Source organism: Macrobrachium rosenbergii, chromosome 49, assembly GCF_040412425.1.
Source record: "Macrobrachium rosenbergii isolate ZJJX-2024 chromosome 49, ASM4041242v1, whole genome shotgun sequence".
Taxonomy (NCBI): Eukaryota; Metazoa; Arthropoda; class Malacostraca; order Decapoda; family Palaemonidae; genus Macrobrachium; species Macrobrachium rosenbergii.
In genome coordinates this window covers 27,778,606-27,801,105 of record NC_089789.1, presented here as the reverse complement: position 1 = coordinate 27,801,105, position 22,500 = coordinate 27,778,606, and the positions used below count along the sequence as shown (strand labels likewise).

General features: G+C 36.2%; 1 protein-coding gene across 1 annotated transcript in view; it reads right to left on the bottom strand.

Annotated features, from left to right (window-relative positions):
• Positions 1-22,500, bottom strand: part of LOC136832210 (vesicular glutamate transporter 1-like) — a 63,313-nt gene that overhangs the window by 11,647 nt on the left and 29,166 nt on the right. Inside the window, 5 exon segments of the mRNA XM_067093045.1 lie at positions 7,476-7,525; positions 7,528-7,602; positions 18,878-19,121; positions 19,734-19,901; positions 21,585-21,703. Of these exon segments, the coding sequence (XP_066949146.1) occupies positions 7,476-7,525; positions 7,528-7,602; positions 18,878-19,121; positions 19,734-19,901; positions 21,585-21,703 (656 nt within the window).

The window sequence follows — 22,500 nt, the reverse complement described above, 5'->3', positions numbered from 1 at the left end:
GCAATTCATTCATGAGACAATGTAAATATTTTTTCGTAACCACCTTCCTTATACATTTCATTGACTTGCGTACTAAATTACAGCAAATGTCTATAATTAATAGACTACACAAGTCACAGTAAAATCAAATCACCTGTCTAGTTTTCCTCTTAAATATTTTACAGAAAAAACGCTAGCATATTTTGGTCAGTCCTTAAATAATTTAAAAGGAAGCAAGCGTACTAATATCCTAGCTATATACTAAATGTAAAAGAAGTCATTTACACAGTATTTGCAGCCCTGTGGTGTTCTTCAAAACCTTTTACCTACCTACATGAGGATCCCCCACCACTCAACACCCTTTACCCTCCCGGTTCCTCTCTAGAGCTACAGGTCCCCCCCCCACCCCTCGCCTCACCTCACCCCTCCACCACCACACAGATGTATTGGCAACAGGTATTTCCCAAAACACCGAGGACGAGATTCTCCCCCTTTTGTGATCGAACAACACGTGTTCACTGCGTTTTCACTGGCTTTCGTACGGTGCAAAGCGCACTTTAGATGCACTGAGAAGGGACGAAACGAAGTTGGAAACTGACGAAGATTTCTGAGAAATATCAAACTTCCTCCCGGCCTGCATCCTTGGATGTGCGCCTCTTGTATGTGGTGGCGTCATCGCGAAACATTCAGTTAATGAATCGAAACATTTAGAAGCCCAGCGGCACATAAAAAGGGGAGAGAGAGAGAGAGAGAGAGAGAGAGAGAGAGAGAGAGAGAGAGAGAGAGAGAGAGCCTGTGGTGACTTTGAACGGGTGAGGGGAGGAAAGAGGATTGAGAGGAGAGGGAGGGTGGCCTAATGAGCCCAAATAATCTCGACATCCCTTTTTGATCAGACCTGCGCTTATCATGGGTTTGCTCCCGTAGCCATTTACGTCTCATATAACACGCAACAATTATCTTCATCTCGTAAAACTGGCAATATGTATAATCTATACGCAGCGAAATTAGCGATAAAAGTTTCCCTCTTATGAACTACTCAAGGAAAATGGACTGGTTTGCAAATCAAGCTGAACAGTGTCGAAAGGTTCTGTTTATTTTCAAAATTTAGATTCATATCTGCATATTTACAATATAAATTTATAGTGGTTTAAGCCTCTTTTGCGAGAAAATAGGATAATTGCCGTCATTTTTATTCTCTGGGGATATTATCGAGTTTTGGCATCTTTAGCCATTTACCAAATGCTAAACCAAATCACGTATGATTTTTTCCCAGTGTCTTTCATATGATTAACACTATTTATATCATAGAGTCTATTAAATAAATCTTTGAAATGAACAAAACTATTATGAAAGTAACAGTATGGAATATCTAAATTTAATTCACCTTTGCATTAACCTGTTACTATTTTTGTTCTCGTATGTAAAGCCATCGTTATATACCAGAACACCTCAGACGAATAGTTTTGCTTAGCAATTCAATATATAGGAAATAAGCTTCAAATTTACATGTTACTGTACGTTTAATTTCGGCTTCAGTTGCCTCTTGTACAGTTTGTGGAATACTAGCAACTGACGCCACGGTATGGGGCGAACAGTATACCGTAGGTCGTTCTCATCTCCACACGAATCAACTCCTACTGCACTGATGTGGCCTCTGGTAGATCAGACACTCGACGCGTTTGTTTGCATTCTCAATGCTGACTGGAACTGAGTACGTTATATGTGGGAATGTGCATCCTCTGATAGTGGTCAATTTCTTTCATGAAGAATGGAATGTATCATTAGACACTCCAAATACTTGACACAAGAATTTCCCGGGTTTGCAAATGCACCGTTTGTCAGAGGCTCAGTTCAGAGCAATTTTTTGCAAATGCGCCTTTTATTAGAGGCTCAGTTCAAAGCAATTTTTGTTGGTAAGGAATTATACCAACGCTTAAATAAGTGTAGCGCTGAAGCAAAAAAAAAATTGCCAAGTGATTGTCAAGACCACATGATTTAATGTCTAATATAAAGCCATATTTTGATTTTTTTTTCTGTGATTCTGTTTTCATCAACAGGGGTTCTTTATGTATCAAAGGCTAACTTGTCAATGGCAACATATTCTTTTGACTAGTTCCTTTGCTTGAATAGGCAATTGTTTTATTTTTGCAGGTCCCTCACCTTTCGTCTATATATATTGACGTGGACCTTACAGTGTTTTAGAATTATGATTGTGCGTTGTCCTGTTTACTTCATGGAAATAATATGCATGAATAACAACCCCTTTTAATGTGTCCATTCATTTTGTTGCGCATGAACTTCATAACGCTGTAAAAGATATTTCAGTTTCTCTGATTCTTTTAGATATTTTAAGTCCCTAAATCCCTCTTTTTAAATTCATTCTATTCCAGCAAAGCCTATCATTCGTTTCTGCTAAACTTTTCCAGACACTCAAGGCTCCTTTTTCTCCCTTTCTTTGACCCGTCCCCTCCAGCGCATTCTCCCTCTCCCTCTCCCTCCAATCTTTTATTTTCATTTTTCCTCCCCACTCATTTTCTCTTTTCCGCATCGTCCTCATGGGAATGTAAGTAATTCCGAGGATTCTTAGGTATCCTCGCACCGAATTTGTTAAAGTAGAAAATTGCACAGTCCTCCAGGGAGCCTGTTTCTCTCTCTCTCTCTCTCTCTCTCTCTCTCTCTCTCTCATCTACACTCTCTCTCTCTCTCTCTACTACCATTCCCGCTATTCATCTACATCCCGCTATTCATCTCATACGCGTGGGCTTTTTTCATTCTTTTTTTATAAAAATTCGCGATTTTCGATGAAAAGAAAATTTTTCATCCTACTTTCCCTGTGCTCCTTCTATATTCTATTTTATTTTTTTTTTTACCACAACATTAAGGTGAACCTCTCATTTTTCACATCTGCGTTAGTTTCTTTATTGTTGTCTAATAGAATGTAATGTTCTGTAGTAAAAGTTCCACTTTAAAAACCGAATGCATGCAGCTTTTCTTCAGTTGTCTTGTAACGATAAAAAAATAGCCACCAGTTACCTGCTCTTGTGAGATAACAGGATTTGTCATTGATTTCTTTTACAGTGGAAACTATTGCGGCTTGTTTAATGAGATAGCAGGTATTATCTTGTGTTTTAGAAAAGCTTTTGCTTCGAATGAAAATCTCTTGGCGTTTCGTGTTTCATGAGTGATGCAGACAATCCAAAGAGCCGAACTTGTACCTGTGCTTGTTTTTCTGCAGGAGGAAAGTAGGAGTAGAAATGATTGTGAATGATTGCAATAATAAAACACTTTCACTATTAAAAATAAGATAACAGATTCTGCTAAACGCATTTATGATATTCGCAGTGTACATACAGAGTCTCACAACATAATTGCTGTATAAGGGGACTCTCATTTACAGCAACAAAAAGAATGGACAAATTAAAAGGAGTTTTTATTCGTGCATACTATTTCCATGAAGTAAACAGGACAACGCACAATCATAATGCTAAAACACTGTAAGGTCCACGACAATATATATAGACGAAAGGTGAGGCACCTGCAAAAGTAAAACAATTGCCCATTCAAGCAAAGGAATTGGTCAAAAGAATATGCTGCCATTGATAAGTTAGCCTTTGATACATAAAAACCTCTGCTGATGAAAAGAGAATTAAAAAATCAAAATATAGCTTTATATTACTTATTAAATCAGGTGGTCTTTACAATCACTTGGCAATTTTTGTTCCTTCAGTGCTACACTCATTTAAGCGTTGATATAATTCCTTACCGAGATCCACCAGGCGACAACCCAGTCACAGCAAGGGAGAGCAGAGAACAAATATGTCTAAATCACCTGAAAATTTTCGCATAACGAAAACTGCGAAGGCTTTAACTTGAATAGTATGAGTTATGCTTTATATTTTTATTTATTTTTTTTTTTCATTTATATATGTATTTTTATTTATATATTTATTTTTATTTATTTATTTATTTATTATTATTTATTTTTATTTATTTATTTATTTATTTATTTTTAATTATTTATTTATTTGTATAGGAATTTAATTACCCAAAGAATTTAGACAGAACGAGAGGAATATTATTTTGGATGGGATAAGTCAAATGATGCACCCGAAGAAAATTAGGGAGAGAACCATAGCCAAGGCCAACTTGTCTGAAATGTTCGTTATCGTGCTCGTTGCATCTGATTCCGTGCATAAATTATAACCAGCAACTTTATAAACTAATGAAGTATCTTTCTGTGACGGTATTTATTATTTGAAACTTAAAAATTTACTATGGTTGACAGATTACTACTGGACTCAGAGGTAACTTTCTCACCATTTGAGAATGAGAGAGAGAGAGAGAGAGAGAGAGAGAGAGAGAGAGAGAGACAGCGGGATTTTTGTGATCCTTACATATATAAAATGGGCTATCTGTGTGACTAAATCAACGTCAGAGGCGAAGTTTTTGATCAGGGGCTCTTCGTTTGTAAACTATCACGGCCCATGAAAATCTTAGCCGCGGCCCATGAAATTGTCACCCACGGCCCAGTAGTGGCCTGTGTTGTTGGCACCTATATCGGTGCCAGACGTATGATCATGGCTAACTTTAACCTTAAAAGAAAAACTACTGCAGCTGGAAGGCTGCAATTTGGTATGTTTGATGATTGGAGGGTGTATGATCAACATACCAATTTGCAGTCCTCTAGCCTCAGTAGTTTTAAAGATCTGAAGGCGGACAGAAAAAGTACGGACGGACAGACAACTAGCCATCTCAATACTTTTCTTTTACAGAAAACTAAAAATCTTTCACCATCATGTCACCATACGTACAAACGAAGAATAGTTTGTGTGTATTCAGCTATCAAGTGTATACACCTGCAGTGCTTGAGTTCAAGTTTTTCCTGCCGACTTAACAAAGGAAGGAGATAAATTTAGATCCAGTTAACCAGAAATTACAGGTTGGTATGGAGGCGCAAATACCTTGTCCAGCATCGATTTTCATTTTTAGTTGTTAATTATTAGTAAAGAAAAGTCTACGTAGGGGGATAGCGTCGTCAGTGCACCTCATTCGGTGCACTGTAGGAATTACTTAAGGTTCTTTGCAGCGTGCCTTCGACCCCTAGCTGCAACCCCGTTCGTTCCGTTTACTGTGCCTCCTTTCATATTTTCTTTCTTCCATCTTACTTTCCAACCTCTCCTAACAATTGATTCTTGGTGCAACTGCGATGTTTTCCTCCTGTTACACCTTCTAAACCTTTTGCTGTCAATTTCCGTTTTAGCGCTGAATGACCTCATAGATCCCAGTGCTTGGCCTTTAGCCTGAATTCTGTATTCAATTCAATTCAGTAAAGAAAAGTTCATTAAGAACAAGACGCAGAATTTGGTGCAAATAAGTGTAGTATTTCAGGGAATTAAGCAGTGTGTAGGGACTTTTTTTTTTATTTAAAAGCTTTCATCACTAAAAATGAATGCTTGATGCTTGTTCCTCTTTTGAACAGGTGTTCTGTTAAACCTCATTGTTTTCTCACAATAGAAAGTTTTTTTCGATGAAAATTTTGCAAACATAAAGCTGCTGTATGTACCAATAGTTATCTATGAAACTTATTTCTATTGAATCGCCCCATTGCCTTCATACAATAGCTCAAGCTGGTAAATATAGCCATTATTCATAGGGACGTGAAACTTCCTGCCTGTAAACTAACATTACTTCTTTCATTTTCCAGTAACCTGTTAATTATTTCATGGTTAATTTTACTCAGATATTTTTGGCATAGACGAAAGATGATAAATGTATCTAAAATAAAACTATTGCTTTCCACTAATTTGGTATCAGTACCTCCTGTTTCTGTTCATGCTTTCTCGGAAATAATTTTGACGAAATACAGGGACCGACAGAGGAGAGACAGCCAGTGGGGCTGAAATACCCAAATAAATTTTCAGAGAACAAAAATCAGTCTCGGAGAAATGTATGTCATTTCCTAAGGTCTTTTTTTCTTTTCGACAAACACTGTGCATCTATCTTCTTGAGAGTGATAATAGAAGTAATATCTTCTAAATTTGTTTATACATTTTTCATTTGTATGATTTAATTTAATTAGCTTTGTCTTGTTTTGTACACCGGTATCATATGGACCTTTTAATCAATGGAAACTTATCTAGAAAGGTAATGGCCTCGTTGTATCGTACCATATGATTGTATCGTTGTATTGTACCATCTGATTGTATCGTTGTATCGTACCATATGATTGTATCGTTGTATCGTACCATATGATTGTATCGTTGCATCGTACCATATGATTGTATCGTTGTATAGTACCATATGATTGTATCGTTGAATCGAACCATATGATTGCATCGTTGTATCGTACCATACGATTGCACACATGTTTGGTATAAATAGTCAAAGTTTTAAGACAGCTATTCATATCATACTTTCCCCCTTATCGTTCCTTTAAAAGTACAAATTAACTCTTACCTACATAGAACAGATATCACTGAAAATTCAGATTTCCTTCCGCGTCTGGTAATCAGATTAATGCCTTATCAAGTTTAATTTATAAAGATTGCTGTAGTATAGTCATATATTTAGAGGATTTTGATATTTGTTCTGACTTTTCAAAGGCACATCAACGGGTCATTTTCGAATCGTCTGCTGAAAGGATAAATAAGATGATGTGAATGAAATGAAACATTATCTCCAAGCAGCCATAAAATATCATGTATTTTTCAACTCTGCGGGAATACTATGCTGCAGGGAACTTACTTTTTCTTTTTCGTGTGCCAACAATAACACAAACTTCATTAGATTAGCCTTTTATGAAAGCTCCTCTTCTGAACTGGCTTCAGCCATCGTGCAATTCCTCATAAATTAACCATCTTTTTCCATCTTTCGTGAATGTTCCTGGTCCTAAATTTATTTCTCCTCTTTGGCTCGAGGCTTTGGTGACGTATATTCCGGAAAACCGGCCTCTGGGAGGTTAAATAAGTAAATTCTCGGAATAAAACAAACAATGTTCACACGAATATACGAAAAAGAACAACTGTCCCGCCGCTTTTGCCGTCTGGTGACGGAAGCAAACAGCCGTAATCCGCACCTTATCCGAACTGTGTACACAGTCTCACGTATCATGTCCGCACCAGAAAATATATTTTCAAGGCCCTCGCTGCACACCGGTAGTTTATTAGATTTGGTGAAAGATATGTCGATGTTATTCTTAGGGGTTAAATTCTCTGGTAAAACCTACCTAATGGTTCGAACAATCAAGCTGAAGCTTTCCCACACACTGACTAAGACCACGAATGCTTTCTAATGAACGTTCTGTGTACGTCTGAAGAAGATTATTTTCTCTGGTGCAGATGTTAACATGTTGGTGTGCGTAAACTCTTTAAAGAAATACCTATACACAAAATACACAAAATACATAAGCACAAACACACACAATATATATATATATATATATATATATATATATATTTTTTTTTTTTAGACAATAAAAAAAGGAGTTTGCGACTGACCTCATGTTTGGTGAACTCCTCCACGACGATGGGACATATCATGCCACTTAGGTACCGAACCCGTTGCTGATACCCATGAGAATACTGGCATACCTGGGCGCTATGTCGAGATGGTTGACATTGAAACCTGCAATTGAAAGTTGCATTAATGGAGTGCAGTACATATACTCCAATGCAGTAGTGTCGTATGAATGCTCATGTATATGTATATATATATATATATATATATATATATATATATATATATATATATATATATATATATATATACATACATATATATATATATATATATATATCCCCCATGAACACACATATTTATATACATAATATATATATATATATATATATATATATATATATATATATATATATATATATATGTATATATATATATATATATATATATATATATATATATATATATATATATATATATATATATATATATATATATACTGTATATATTTAGCCCCTTCATTGGCAAAGAAGCTCATCAGCAGTGCACTAACCTTTACCCACGTCCCATCCCAACATATGCTGTCTCCTTCTCCATATTTGCAAACCCTTCTGATTATCGATATTTCGCTTTGCCATTCAGTAATCTCTGCAATTGACCAAACCATTAATTATTTTTCTGATCAACGTTTTCGTTTACGCCAACATTTTCTGATCTTTGTTGTATCTGCATTGCGAACCAAGTCCACCCTATTTACTCCAAATACACAATGCAAATAAGTGAACCAAACAATCAAAGTGTGTCTCTTTCGAGTGATTTACTCCACAATATACTTTCAGGACCTTTCTTAGATAGTAACCTCCCAAGATTTTTAACCCGGTATGTATCCACCTTTGCGGCGTGTTTAGTACAAGCCCGTTGGGGATGACCGTAAAATCATGAACAAAAGACTGTCAATATCATGAGGATAATGACCCTCAATAAATATTAGTCCTAGATAACTACCCCCGCAAACCCTTGGGGGTCACTACCCAGGAAAGATCCTGCATTCGTAAAGGCGATGCGTCCAACAACCTCAAAATAGACACAACCCTGAAATAACGACCAAAACAAAACACTAATTAAGCTTTCTTCCCTCATCTGCAAGTTTGCGCCTTTTCCTATGCAAGCGGTTCTCGCTTCTCTTCTGAAGCCTGTAGTTCCCCCCCACCACCACCACCCCACCCCTCCCCAGGCCTTCAACGTCACCAAAATTATACGTAGGAGACCAAGATGTTCTATTATTGCACATCTCTTGATATCTGCTCCTCCTCCGCAAGAAATTTATGATCATCGCATGTAAGGAATAGGGCGTAATGGCCTTAGTGCATTATATAGATTGTTCTTCTCTCCTGGGAAACAAGGGATATTGTGGGGTTGGGGGGACCCCAGCCTCCCCTGGTTACTTTCCCCCCTTGACACCCCCGCCCCTCTCCCTACTCCTCCCCCGTCAACCATTTAACCCTGATTTGCCGACCCCGATTCGAGATTCGATTTAACGCGGCCGAATTCATTCGATCACTCAAGGCAGCCGGCGATCGCTAATGGAGAGAGAGAGAGAGAGAGAGAGAGAGAGAGAGAGAAAGGGTGTAAACGTTTACCCAGATATACAGACAAGGGGGGAAACGTAACAATGTTGGATTTCACTAGCGGATCCAGAAAAATTTCATGGGGGGTGGCAACAATTTTCTTATTATACATGCTTTTATATATATATATATATATATATATATATATATATATATATATATATATATATATATATGTATATATATATATATATGTATGTATGTGTGTGTGTGTGTGTGTGTGTGTGTGATATATGCGTGTGTATCTATATGTTATATATGTGTGTATATTTTTTTATGGGGGCACGTGCCCAGTGTACTCCCAGCCCCGGATCCGCTAGTGTTGGGTCTGCTGTATGCTTGAGGGAGACGCACTGTTAAACTACATTCATTCCAACGTGAATGAAGCGGAGAAGCAAGCCAGACAAACAGTTAAATCAATGAGCTCATCAAAAGAAATGTAACAGCTTTTGCACTCAATATCTTCACAACACGATGTCAGACAACGTTTACCTAACGCAGGCATCACAAGTCTCCATAGGATTAATCAATGAGTAACTCCAAGTCCGGGATTAATCGATGAGTAACTCAAATTTCGGGATTAATCAATGAGTAACTCCAAATTCGGAAGGTAAAACGAATGGAGACGAACATTGTCAAAGGGCATTGATGTCCTTAATGCATTTATCAGAATAATCAGTAATCGGACCTTACCGACGTAGAATAATTTGCTTGAGAGAAGTGCACAGATCGTGGAACTTTTAAACGTGATTGCATATTATTCATAAAATAAACCACATGGGAAACATGAAAGTAAAGTAACGGAGAATCGAGATCTGCTGACTGAGTCAAATTTAAAAGGTACGAAAGGTAACCATTTTCAAATAAAGAGATAAAAGCTGTCAAAAATGATGGAAGTTCGCGAACTGAATAACCGAATTATGGAATTGTTAAAGGTTATCCATAAGAACAATATAACTGGCGAATGAAATAGGTGACGAAGAGCAAAAGAACCAAATTACCAAAAAGAATCACGTAATACCAGTAAAGTGCTAAGGAAGACAAAATGCGAAAGGGAAATGTAGAGATAAATAAAAATGAGGAACTACTTAATAATATTTTTTTAAATCATTGAAATTTATATACAGAAAAAGAATAAAATAAAACAAAAAGAATCACTGACTACGCAAAAATCATGAAGGAAGACAAAATGCGAAAGGAAAACGAAGAGATAAATAGAAAATGAGGAACTACTTAATAAAATTTTTTTTAAATCATTGAAATTTATATACAGAGAAAAAGAATAAAATAAAACAAGAATCGCTGATTACGCAAAAATCATTACAATAAATGATGAAACAAGGAAACATTAAAACAGAACTTAGTGAAAGCAAACTAGACTAAGGAAAAAGAAAGATAACAACCACTTGAAGTCTTGAAAACAGATGGGAACAGTGAAAGCACAAGAGAAAATCAGAAAGTAAAGGCAAGATCTACTCATTTAGTAGGAAACAAAATTTACCTTTTGAACTGAGTACTAGAAACAAATACAAAGACAACAAAGTAATAATTAGGAAGATCACAAAAGACTTAGAAGACTTCACGACTTTAAGGAATAGTGAAAGCAAAGGAGAGATTAACAAGGTATATTCAATCAGTAAGAAATTACGCAGCACAGTAAATATAAAAAATAAAGCATAAATAATCACAATGGTAATTAGAGACATCTGAAAAGATGTAGGTAATAAAAGCTGAAGAAACACCTACAGATGTACATAGGTAGTGATTAATAAGTTAAGAGAATTACTTAGAACTCTGACGGGAACAGAGTTAATTATAGATAATGAACACACAAGCAAGACTCGCGAATTGAAAAGGACCAGCAGAGACTACGAAAAATAGCTAAAATGGGAATAACAGAAACAAAAAAAGCGACCAATAATCATAGAAAAGAATAAGAATCGACAAGAAACATTACCCACACACTGAGCAAAAAAAAAAAAATAAATAAAAATAAAAGGAATAATGAAAGAGAATTTGATAAGGAAAGAATAATAAAGCACAACAGACAATACACGACAAGAGGCCATCAAGGCGTCGGGTCATGTAGGTTCAGAAGCCCATACTGCCGAATGAGGAGATTATCAAGGAATGGCGCTATGGAGGAAGAGGGGAAAAGGAGGAGACTGGAAGAAGGAAAGGCGAGAGAGAGAGAGAGAGAGAGAGAGAGAGTTTATAAATGGAGACATAGACCAATGTAAAACCGAAATATTGCGAAAGGGAAAGAGAGACGTAAGGCGCATCAGTATTTTCATATCAAAATTTTTTTCAATTTTCAACATATACACGGGAGAGAGAGAGAGAGAGAGAGAGAGAGAGAGAGAGAGAGAGAGAGAGAGAGAGAGAGAGAGAGTTTCGAAAAGCGGCGCCAATCTGTGAGGGTAAAAAAGATTGCTGCTTCGAGGTTTATCTCTCTAAGGGGACTCGTCGCGTTGATAAAAGATTTCATCGAATGGATTTTAAAACCCCTTCCCCGGCCACACCCTCCCTCCCTCACCACCCCAACGTCTCTCCTCTCCCCCCGACATGTGGGTCACCCTCCCACTCCACATTATCCCTCTCTGTCTCCTTTCATCTTTTCTCATAAGGCGGTTTCGATAGAGATGAGGGAGAGACAAAGAAAATGTTCTTGTCCTTCAGAAAATTTGAGGAAGATAAGTGGTAAATCAGTAATTTTATATATATATATATATATATATATATATATATTTATATATATATATATATATATATATATATGTGTGTATAAATGTGTGCGTGTGTGTTTATATGTATAAATATACATACGTACACACACACACACACACACACACACACATATATATATATATATATATATATATATATATATATATTTATTTATTTATATACACATACATACACACACACGCACACATCAGTACATAGGGAGAAAACCTTCACCGGACTGGGTACCAACTTTTATTGTCTTTGCTTTCATAATTTAAAGCTGAATTCCATAATGACCTTGCTTCATCGAGCTTATTCCTTGACCTCCAGTTGGCAGGCATTACATGTGGAAATTACATATCTCCAGCAATATTTTATCAATAACTGCCATCCACCAAATTTGCTTTATAAATCTGTTGCTAAATTTCCACAGACAGGGATCTGACTCTCAAGACCACCCTCCTACTAGCCCTGGCATCGGCGAAGAGGATTAGCGAATTACAGAGACATTCCTTTGTAGATAACGTTTTTATTCCACGCCACCATCTACCTGATGTTCCAAAGATGACTTCCTATGCCAGTTTGCCATTCATTCATTTCTTCAAAGATATCAATAAACTTACCGTAAATCTAGCCATTTTCCAGCTTTAAAAGTTAACATTATCCCAGCAAACCCTTCAACCATAAGTCGCCTGTTCAGTTTTAAAGACCGTTTACATCCACTGATGACCTCTGGTGTGGTTGATAAGTTTACTTGTCCTCGACGTGATCGAGGAATCTATACCGGATCCACACTAAGGATACTCAAGGTCCGGATTGACAGTCATAACGCTTTCAGTTACAAAACAGGCATCAGACTTTCATCTCCGGGATACTCTAACATCAGAGAACATACCAAGAAATGCAAATGCTAAATCCAATATAAGGACCCTTAGATTTTAGGCAGGGCGTCTAACCAACTACTTTTGGTCATTAGAGAGTAGTTATTTATTAAGCATTTTGTTCCCCCCTTAAACAAGCACTCTGTCTCCATTCCTCTCTGCCTCTCTGGAGCCGCCTTCACACACCCCACCACGTTTTCCCCGTTTTCGTGTCGGTCTTCTCTTAACATACCTTATGGCTGGGCCTCCTACATGTTTACTGTATATTTTATATATATTTTTAACTTAAAGTGTATAATATTTTAACCTTTGCTTCTTATAATTTGCTTTGCGTATTTTTATATTTTTTGCGAAGTTATTTTAACTTAATTTTAAACTGCATATAATATTAACCTTCACTTCTTTGAAATGTACTATTTATGTATTTTTATATTTTCACGTTTTCATTTCGCGTTCCTTTATAGCTTGAAAATGAAGTCTGGAGCTTTGAAACGTAGCAATAAAGTGTATACAGGAACGTTTTCTGGTGCGCGTTCCCCGCCTTTTGTCTTTATGATGTGATCAACTACCACCTTGTTTTATATATATATATATATATATATATATATATATATATATATATATATATATATATATATATGTATAAATATTTGTCGACACAACTGTGAAACATAATTATTTCATTATTAGATCAATTTTTGCGGGCAGCACTCAAGAGAGATTTCCATTTCACCGTTTTTCACTGATCCGAAATACCGTCTATGAACTGTTTTTTTTTTTTTTTTCTTGATTACATGTAATTGTATATAAAAACATATGTTTTGAAGTAAATGAACTGGTCCTTGTACTTAGAACGATCCTGCATTAGGTAAGCCTAGTAGAACGTTTTACAATATCGTACACTTATTGGAATTTTCACTCCTTTTTTTTTTTTTGCGCGCGCGGTTCTGAAAATTATAATGAAAATAGGTAGAACCTGCTCTACAACTCTTTTCGTACTGAAGGAACAGTAAGTAGAAACCGAAAACTTGACCCAAAACATTTTCAGGTAAGGTTGTATGACAGGGTGGTATTTTACTATGAAACTGGAAAATATGCCTAAGGCGTATTCAAAAGGGCTGACCTCTCTGAGAGTTTATTTTTTTTATTATGATTTCACAACATGACCGTAAATTGTGCTCAGATGAGATGTTCCGCATTGGCTGAAAATTGCTTTTAAAATTATAATAAATGGCGTAACTCTACTACGGTGTATTTTATTTTATATTGCATTGAAGGTAGAAATTACAGTTCTTAGGACAGTGAAAGTACGGTGGAAATATTTCAAATAAAGGGAATGTGTAGAAAGCAAAGTTTTAAAAGACTGATGAATGAAAGGACTCGTAGTAAGGTAAAAGATGGACATAGTTGAAAACTGAATCGAGAGGAGAGAACATGAAAAAGTTAACTGGCGTCTTGGGAATTATAATGAAAGAACAACCAGAAAACCTATGAACGAAAAGAGAAGTTGGAGTAACACAACCTATGAAGCAAAAGACAGCTTAGAACACAAAGGGGGAATAACGCATTATCCCTTGGATGAATGATAGGTTGCTCATGAGCCATCCTCGATTCTTTCAATAGAGTTGTGGAAAATTTCCACTTAAGATTTTAGCATTGCTTTTTAAACAGAACGGCGGGGGTGGAGGCTACGATTAACCTTGTCAAAACAGCATGAATATTGGAACTTTCACTTTTAGAGTCAATTTTCTAACGTCTGTAGTTTTACATTTTTTGTCTTTTACGCCAGACAAGAGCATATGGGTAACTATTCTTTCAGCTCCTATATAAAGATATATCCAGCCACACACACAATCAGCAAAGAGCAGTTAAATAAATAAAGAGACACTCAAGAGAATGAGTCATTGCATCAGGAATTTGCAATCCATAATTTCCAATATATTAGACATAAAAAAAGAGCTCTCTACTCTAATGCAACAGGTATGAAATCCAGGCATTAGCAAGCCTTTAAAGGTAAAGCACGCCACAAAAAAAACATAGAAAGTAATAAAACGTTCGTGATTGATAGCAGATCACCAGTCGACGCGTCAATGAATGAGAACAAAGGAAAATATATAAAAAAAAAAATTAATAAATTCAGCGTGGCAGCTCCGACTGGCCAGAATTACCTTTTGTTGGGGAAAGCAATATTTGAACAGAGAGAGAGAGAGAGAGAGAGAGAGAGAGAGGAGCTTCAACGAGAGATCAACTTTTGTTGTTTCCATGGCAACGCCATCCAATCCCCGCCAACTCGATAATGCAATAAAGTTCTATTTGAAATTCCCATTTATTGATTTTCTTTTTCCTTTCACTTGAGAAGGATGATCTGCTTCTGATGGTTTGGGTAATTTCTTTTCATTCTGATGTTTCATCTGCGTCGATTAATCTTTTCCGTGTTTCGATTCATAATCTCATTCGCTAAAAGAAGGTGATTAGTGGATTTTTTTTTATTATATTCTTCTGTGCTGTTTTTATAGTTAACATTTTTTTCCGTCAATAGGCATAAAGTGAATTATGTACAGGAAATGGGAGAGAAAATTAAATAACGTAATTCTAAACCTTAAATATATGTGTATGTATGTATGTATATATATATAAATTTATATATATACTGTATATATGTATATATAATTATAAATATATATAAATATATATATATATATATATATATATATATATATATATATATATGTGTGTGTGTGTGTGTGTGTATGTATGTATGTATGTATATATATGTAATATATATATATATATATATATATATATATAATATATATATATATATATATATATATATATATATATATATATATATATATATATTATATATATATATATATATATATATATATATATATATATATATATATATATACTGTACATATAAGTTGATGTAACATATAAAATCTTTCTTTCTATAAGAGTATAACTATCTTTCTATCAGATAGACATATTTATTACCTCTATATCTTTTTTTCTGTATGTCATTCCTAACCTTATATTTTTCTTCCTTCTTTCCTATTTCATTTATTTTCCGAGAAAGACGCAATTCCATTGTCAAGCTTAATATGATTGATGAAAGAAAAATATAAAAGAAACTTACCCAGATGACTGCTCTCCCCATCTCTCCCCTGCCCCCACTTCTCTCTCTCTCTCTCTCTCTCTCTCTCTACCGCGAAATTTAAAATTGAGTTTTTTCCTCCATTATCTTGTGATGAATTCTGAATGAGGTTTATGGAGGACTATACACATCTCTCTACCTCTCTCTCCTTTTGGTTGCGAAAGTTTCCAGTTAAGGTTCTCCAAATCTCATGAATCCATGCAACAGCGAGCGAAAAATGTACATGTTAAGGTTAAGCTTAGTATATTTCTAAGGATTAAACAGGCTATTTTTAATTTAATTTAATTCATGACAATAATGAACGAAGTCTGTTCAATTTTTACCAAATGAAATACATGTTGCGGCAGTGGAACCTATGGAACCATCGCAGAAAGAACCAATCGAGCTGAATATTTCTGTTCCATATTGGAGCCAAAATAAGAACTCTTTCAGAGATCTTGGAAAGTTCGCTGAGGAAGAAGAAGAAGAGGAAAATAAAGAAATTTCCGAAATCCGGCATCTCTTTTCCTTATCAGATTTTCACACAATGGAAAACTCGGAAAACTGAACTTCTCAGTGAAAGTTCCACAGTGATATCGAGAGAGAGAGAGAGAGAGAGAGAGAGAGAGAGAGAGAGAGAGAGAGAGAGAAGACGCCATGATAATCAGGTAAATATAGGTACAAAAAGCTATTAAACTTTTCTAATTAACTCCCGATGGGGTGTGTTCAAAAGAGAGCTCCGTCGCCTTTTGTTCTTCGGCAGCTCTCATGAAATGCGGCGAGATTTAGAAGAAAGAAAGTATTCCTTTGGAATCTTTCCTGCGGGATCCGGATCTTTTCAAGCAATGCATCGGAGAATATGATAAAACTAACGATTGATTCAGCAGGCACGTGTCGAAACAGGGAAGTGGAGAGGTGGAGAGTAAAAAACTGAAACGAAAGAGCAATTACGCCCTGGAAATCAAAAGATAAACAGAGGGGCCACGTTCAGAAGGGATCCCTCGGACGCTGCCTTTCCCCCCCCCCATACACCCCCACCAACCAACTCCCATTCCCTTCAAGGGTATCACATTAGCGATTCCGTCCACGACCGCACCACTTAAAGCACTCGCTATTCTCTCTCTCTCTCTCTCTCTCTCTCTCTCTCTCTCCGCCTATCTATGTTCTAGTCTTTATTCCCATTCCCTAATCATTCCATATGATGGCTATTTGTTTATACATATATTTAACTACAAATTGAACCATAGACTAAAGCCAAGATTTAGTTTAGGATATACAGCCTGGGAACTGCATATACATATTAATATATATATATATATATATATATATATATATATATATATATATATATATATATATATATATGTGTGTGTGTGTGTGTATATGTATATATATACACACATATATATATAATATATATGTATATATATACATATATATATATATATATATATATATATATATATATATATATATATATATATATATATATATATATATATATATAAATCTGATCAAGAAATTCTAAATTGTTTTTATAAATTTCCAAATCATTTTTGATAATGGCTACGGGGTACGCGTGTGTATTTCTACTGATCAAAATTACTTTTCGCTGAAAACCTGATGAAATGTTCCATCACTGATCTGCATGGTTGTAACACCTATTATGCTTTAAGTTAAACAATCAATTTCTCTGCGCGGATAGATCACTGATCTACAGTTTCATCTGTATAGATAAGGGTCTGCATGTATTGTTAGTCTGTAATCTACTCTATATCCTCTTGTTCCACTTGCAGTCAAACTTCTAGTTTCACAGAAACTTAGGTAATCTATAATAATAAAATCCGAGTGGAGCTTTCTTGTTTGTCCGGCCTGGGTGGGGTCGGGGTAGGTAGGAGATCGGGAGGGTAGGGGAGACATGACACATCCACCTTCCTCCTACAAACCTATTTGTCTGCCCCAGGTGGTGTCGGGGTAGGTAGGGGATCGGGAGGGTAAGGGACACATGACATATCCACCCTCCTCCTGCAAACCTGCTTGTCCACCCTGGGTGGGGGCTGGGTATGTAGGGGATCGGGAAGGTAAGGGAGACATGACACATCCACCATCCTCCTGCAAACCTGTTTGTCCGCCAAGGGTGGAGGCGGGGTAGGTAGGGGATTAGGAGGGTAGAAGAGACATGACAGGCAGCGCCAGGTTCCAGCGCAGCGTAGCGTGTGCCATCCAGCTCGTTTTGAAACAATCTGATTTTCTAACTGAGCAGCCAAATCTTTCCTATTTCCTTTCAACACTTTAGTTCCTTGATGACAAGCGCCTTGTCTTAAAACGCTTTAAAATTAATATTTATCAAAATAAAAGCTGACTCTTATTAGTGCTTATAAACACTCATAACTGTTGATTATACAGGAATTAAATCTTCATTAAAAATTGTTTGTCAAGCACAGTATAAGTTAACACATATCATTACCTGTAAACTTCCTGAATCCTTTAAGAAGGAGCTGATCCTTAGAAGCAAACATGATGCCTTATGCACTTCCTGTCTCTGCACTTCCCGTCTCTGCACTTTTCTTTGACAAAGTTGATTGTTTGACAATCTTTAGTTGATCCTCTTAAACATCTGTATATCCTCTAAATCCTATACCGATAACCCGATTTTTTTTTTAATTATAGTGAAATTTGATTCACTTATGATCTATGAGTCCACATCCTTGCCAAAACCTGCTGATTTGGGAAAACATTATTTTTTATATATAAACCCTTCGAGTTCTTCAGTGTCCTCTAATCCAGTGGTTCTCAACCTTTTTAGGCCTATGCACCTTTTCACCATATGTCAGAATATCATCCCCCCCCCCCACCTCCTCTCCAAAGTGGTCTGCCTCAAAAGATGCATTCCAAATAATTGACCTCTCAGTAATGCGGACCGATGCACACTGCGTTTTATGTGGTCCTAGAGCCAGTTTGAGCCTGCCAATCTGTGGTCACAATTCCGGCCCCTCTCCACCCCTGAAACTCTGAAATTCCCCCCCTGGTTGAGAACCACTGCTCTAATCCTTCATGAACCTTCTTACCTGATATGGCAAAGCCTGAGAATCCCACAGCCAGCGTGAGGGCCGAAATGGCGATGGTAGTGCGGCGTGCATACGCCACCACCAGTAGGAAAACAGCCTCGAGCCCGAAGCCTCCACAGTTGAACAACTTCCTGACGTTGGTGGTGGAGAGGATGTTGTTCTTACGGAAGTGATCCGCCAGCTGTCCTCCGAAGGGCACCACAATCGTCATCACCAAATGAGGGAGGGCTGATATGGTGCCGCTCTGTCGGAGAAATCATTAAGGTACTCGTACCATACAAGATAGGACTGAACGAACAACTTATTTAAGCTTACACAAAGACATATACTGTACACTCACACACGCGAGCGCGCGTACACATACACACACACACACACACACACACACACACACACACACACACACACACACACACACACATATATATATATATATATATATATATATATATATATATATATATATGTGTGTGTGTGTGTGTTTTGTGTGTGTGTATTTTTATAGATACAACATACACATACACGCAAACATATATGTGTATGTGTATCTCATATATACACACACACACATATATATATATATATATATATATATATATATATATATGTGTGTGTGTGTGTGTGTATTTTTATAGATACAACATTTTTTATACACACACACATAAATATATATATTTATATGTGCGTGTGTGTGAGTGTGTGTAAATTTATTTATGTATTCGTGTTCGTCTGCACGTGTGAGCCGAGCATTCACCCATAAACTTGTAGTCATACGCACTCTTTTAATTTAAAAAAAATAAAGTTTATTTATCACAAGGGAATCATCTACAGAAAACCAAACCACAGTCTGTCTTGCCTTGGCTATATCGTAATGGAAGACCTCCTTGAAGTATGTGGGCTGAGATATGATCAGAAGATAAAACGTCCAAGACCTGGCGATATTCGCGACAACTATAGCCCAGACGGGCATGGATGTAGCGAAAGCTAGCCAGGGGGTCGACGAAAATGTTGGCTGCGCGATATTCTGTTAAGTAAAGGATGAATGTAAGAATGCATGAAGATCATAAAAAAACAATGTCAGTAAGTAGACAGCGATTATAGATTAGAGTTTTCTTCCGTTTCCAAACGTGGGTGCTTTTATGATAATCAAAACTGTCATTAAAATATATGAATTGGGTGGAAACATGTAATTTTATGTTGCTAAACTAGCAATCAGCTATCATGGTGCAGGTAGGCTGATTTCGATTTTATGTACAGAACCTGAAAGCGACAGGAATGTCCACGGCAGGTAAAATGCAAAATAGTTCCGCTTCATTACCTGGAATATAATGAAGAAACTAGAAAAAAAGAATCACTGTCGTCGCCTTCCTTACTTCCAAAATTGTATTTCCTTACCTGAAGGATCATGTGTGTAGAAACCTTTGTACTTCCCTCCTGGTTTTTACATTCCTATGATAGGTGTAATAAAATTTCACAATTATATACGAGTAAAATAAACAAAGATTTTCGAACGCTTGAACGGTGTTCCTCATCAGTGCTAAGTGGATTTTTATTACACAGATTGTTTTTCACGAAATTGTGAATCTCTTAGCATTCCTATGATTTCTATGCATTTAAAACGAGGCCACCTTTCCAAATAAAAAGAAATTTACTCCAGTAGTTTATCTTTCGGACGGCTTTATTATATTTACGTTATGGAACAACAGTTGTAACAGTGTACCCCCATTACCTTGTCTTCCAGGAGACAAGAGACTCGCAATACACGGGAACTGAATGGTTCTAAGAAAAAAATATTGCCTTCCGTGAAATTACTCACGTTTGTGTATATTGAAATTTATCGTACCACAGACTTTTTTCCTGGTTCTCACTCATCGCCAAAACATTATTTAATTTTCCTTAAACAGTGATGTTTTTCAAAAAAACAATAAAATATGTTTTTGTAATATTAATACATCCTTCAATAAGAGAAAACCAGAAACGTGTGCCATTTTAAAATAGGAAAAAGAAAAATCCTTAATTTCTACAGAAATTAGACTAACTTACTAATTAGGCTATAAACCTTTCTAATCACTTACTATCCATTTCAGGGACTGCGAGTTATATCGTTCCCCAAATATCTTTCAAACTAATAATTTGATCGAAATGGTACTTTGACGCAGTGTACAAGACACCTCCCGCTAATATTTGGTAATGTAGTGCATTGTCAACTGGTTTTAGTTAAGGCGTTTACTCTTGACTTACAGGGTGTTGCCAAGCATCGCCAAACTATGCGTTCGAACGTCCTTTACCCCCATCCCGTCCCTCCGTCTCCCTCCTCCTCCTTACCCCTCCCTCAGCCAACTTTCCTGGCCTCCCCAACTCCGCACCCCCTTTCCTGTCTATGGGGGATAGCGGACGTTCAATTGCATAGATTAGTCCTGCTGACTCTTGCGACTTTGCCTTTGAAAGTCAAGAGTAAACGCCTTAACTAACACCATTTGACAATGCACTATAGTACCAAAAATTAGTGGGAGGTGTCTTGTACACCGTGTCAAAGCACCATTTCGATCAAATAATTAGTTTGAAAGATATTTGAGAAAAACGATGACTCGCGGTCCCTGGAATGGACAGTAGAGGGCAGATGTCGAAAGGAAATTCCTCGAAATATTATCATCCGAATCCACCAATTCCGTTTACCTCTTTCCACATATAACATCTGCTTATTTACCTGTTTTCCCAAACTCTCTTCGATGTAAAGCTGTTCCCTGGCGGTGATGGTTGGATGTAAGGCAGGTTTCTCGAAGGCGAGCCAGTACCAGAAAAAATACCAGAACACGCCACACATCCCTGGTAAAAGAAGGAGTCACGTCATTGTTACGCATTCGGACATGACCGTTTTAGTTTCAGCTTTCTAAATGTGAGTGAGGACTGTCCTTATACTAGAAAGCATAACATCGAATAAGTCATGAGTTACACACATGCTGTATATATATATATATATATATATATATATATATATATATATATATATATATATATATATATGAATGTGTTTTTACTGTAACCATTAGCATAATATGAAGATAAAGCCTAAAAACACTATTTGAAGTGCTCTGAAATATATGGTTGCAACGGTCAAATAGTGTTTTATGGGCCTTTTTATTTTATATATATATATATATATATATATATATATATATATATATATATATATATATATATATATATACTATATATATATATATATATATATATATATATATGTATATATATATGTGTGTGTATTTATATATATACAGCATATATACAGATAGATAGATAGTAAATTGGTAGATAGACAGATATATGTATGTATGTATGTTTGTATATATGAATGAATGCTTTTTTGGAACAGCCTTTATAGTTGGATTCTTATTAAATGCTAATGCATTTTTGGTGTCTATTGTTTTAAGCCAACATGTTTCTATAATAGCCGGTGCAAGCGTACAAGGAAAAATTATTAAAAATTATAAATAACTCTTTCTGAACATACACCAGACCTATCGGAGCCAAACCTCTACGGGTTATATTTCCTTGTTTGTTTTCGTATATTATTTCTACTTCCAGTTTTCAATCTTTACTTATATATACATTATATATATATA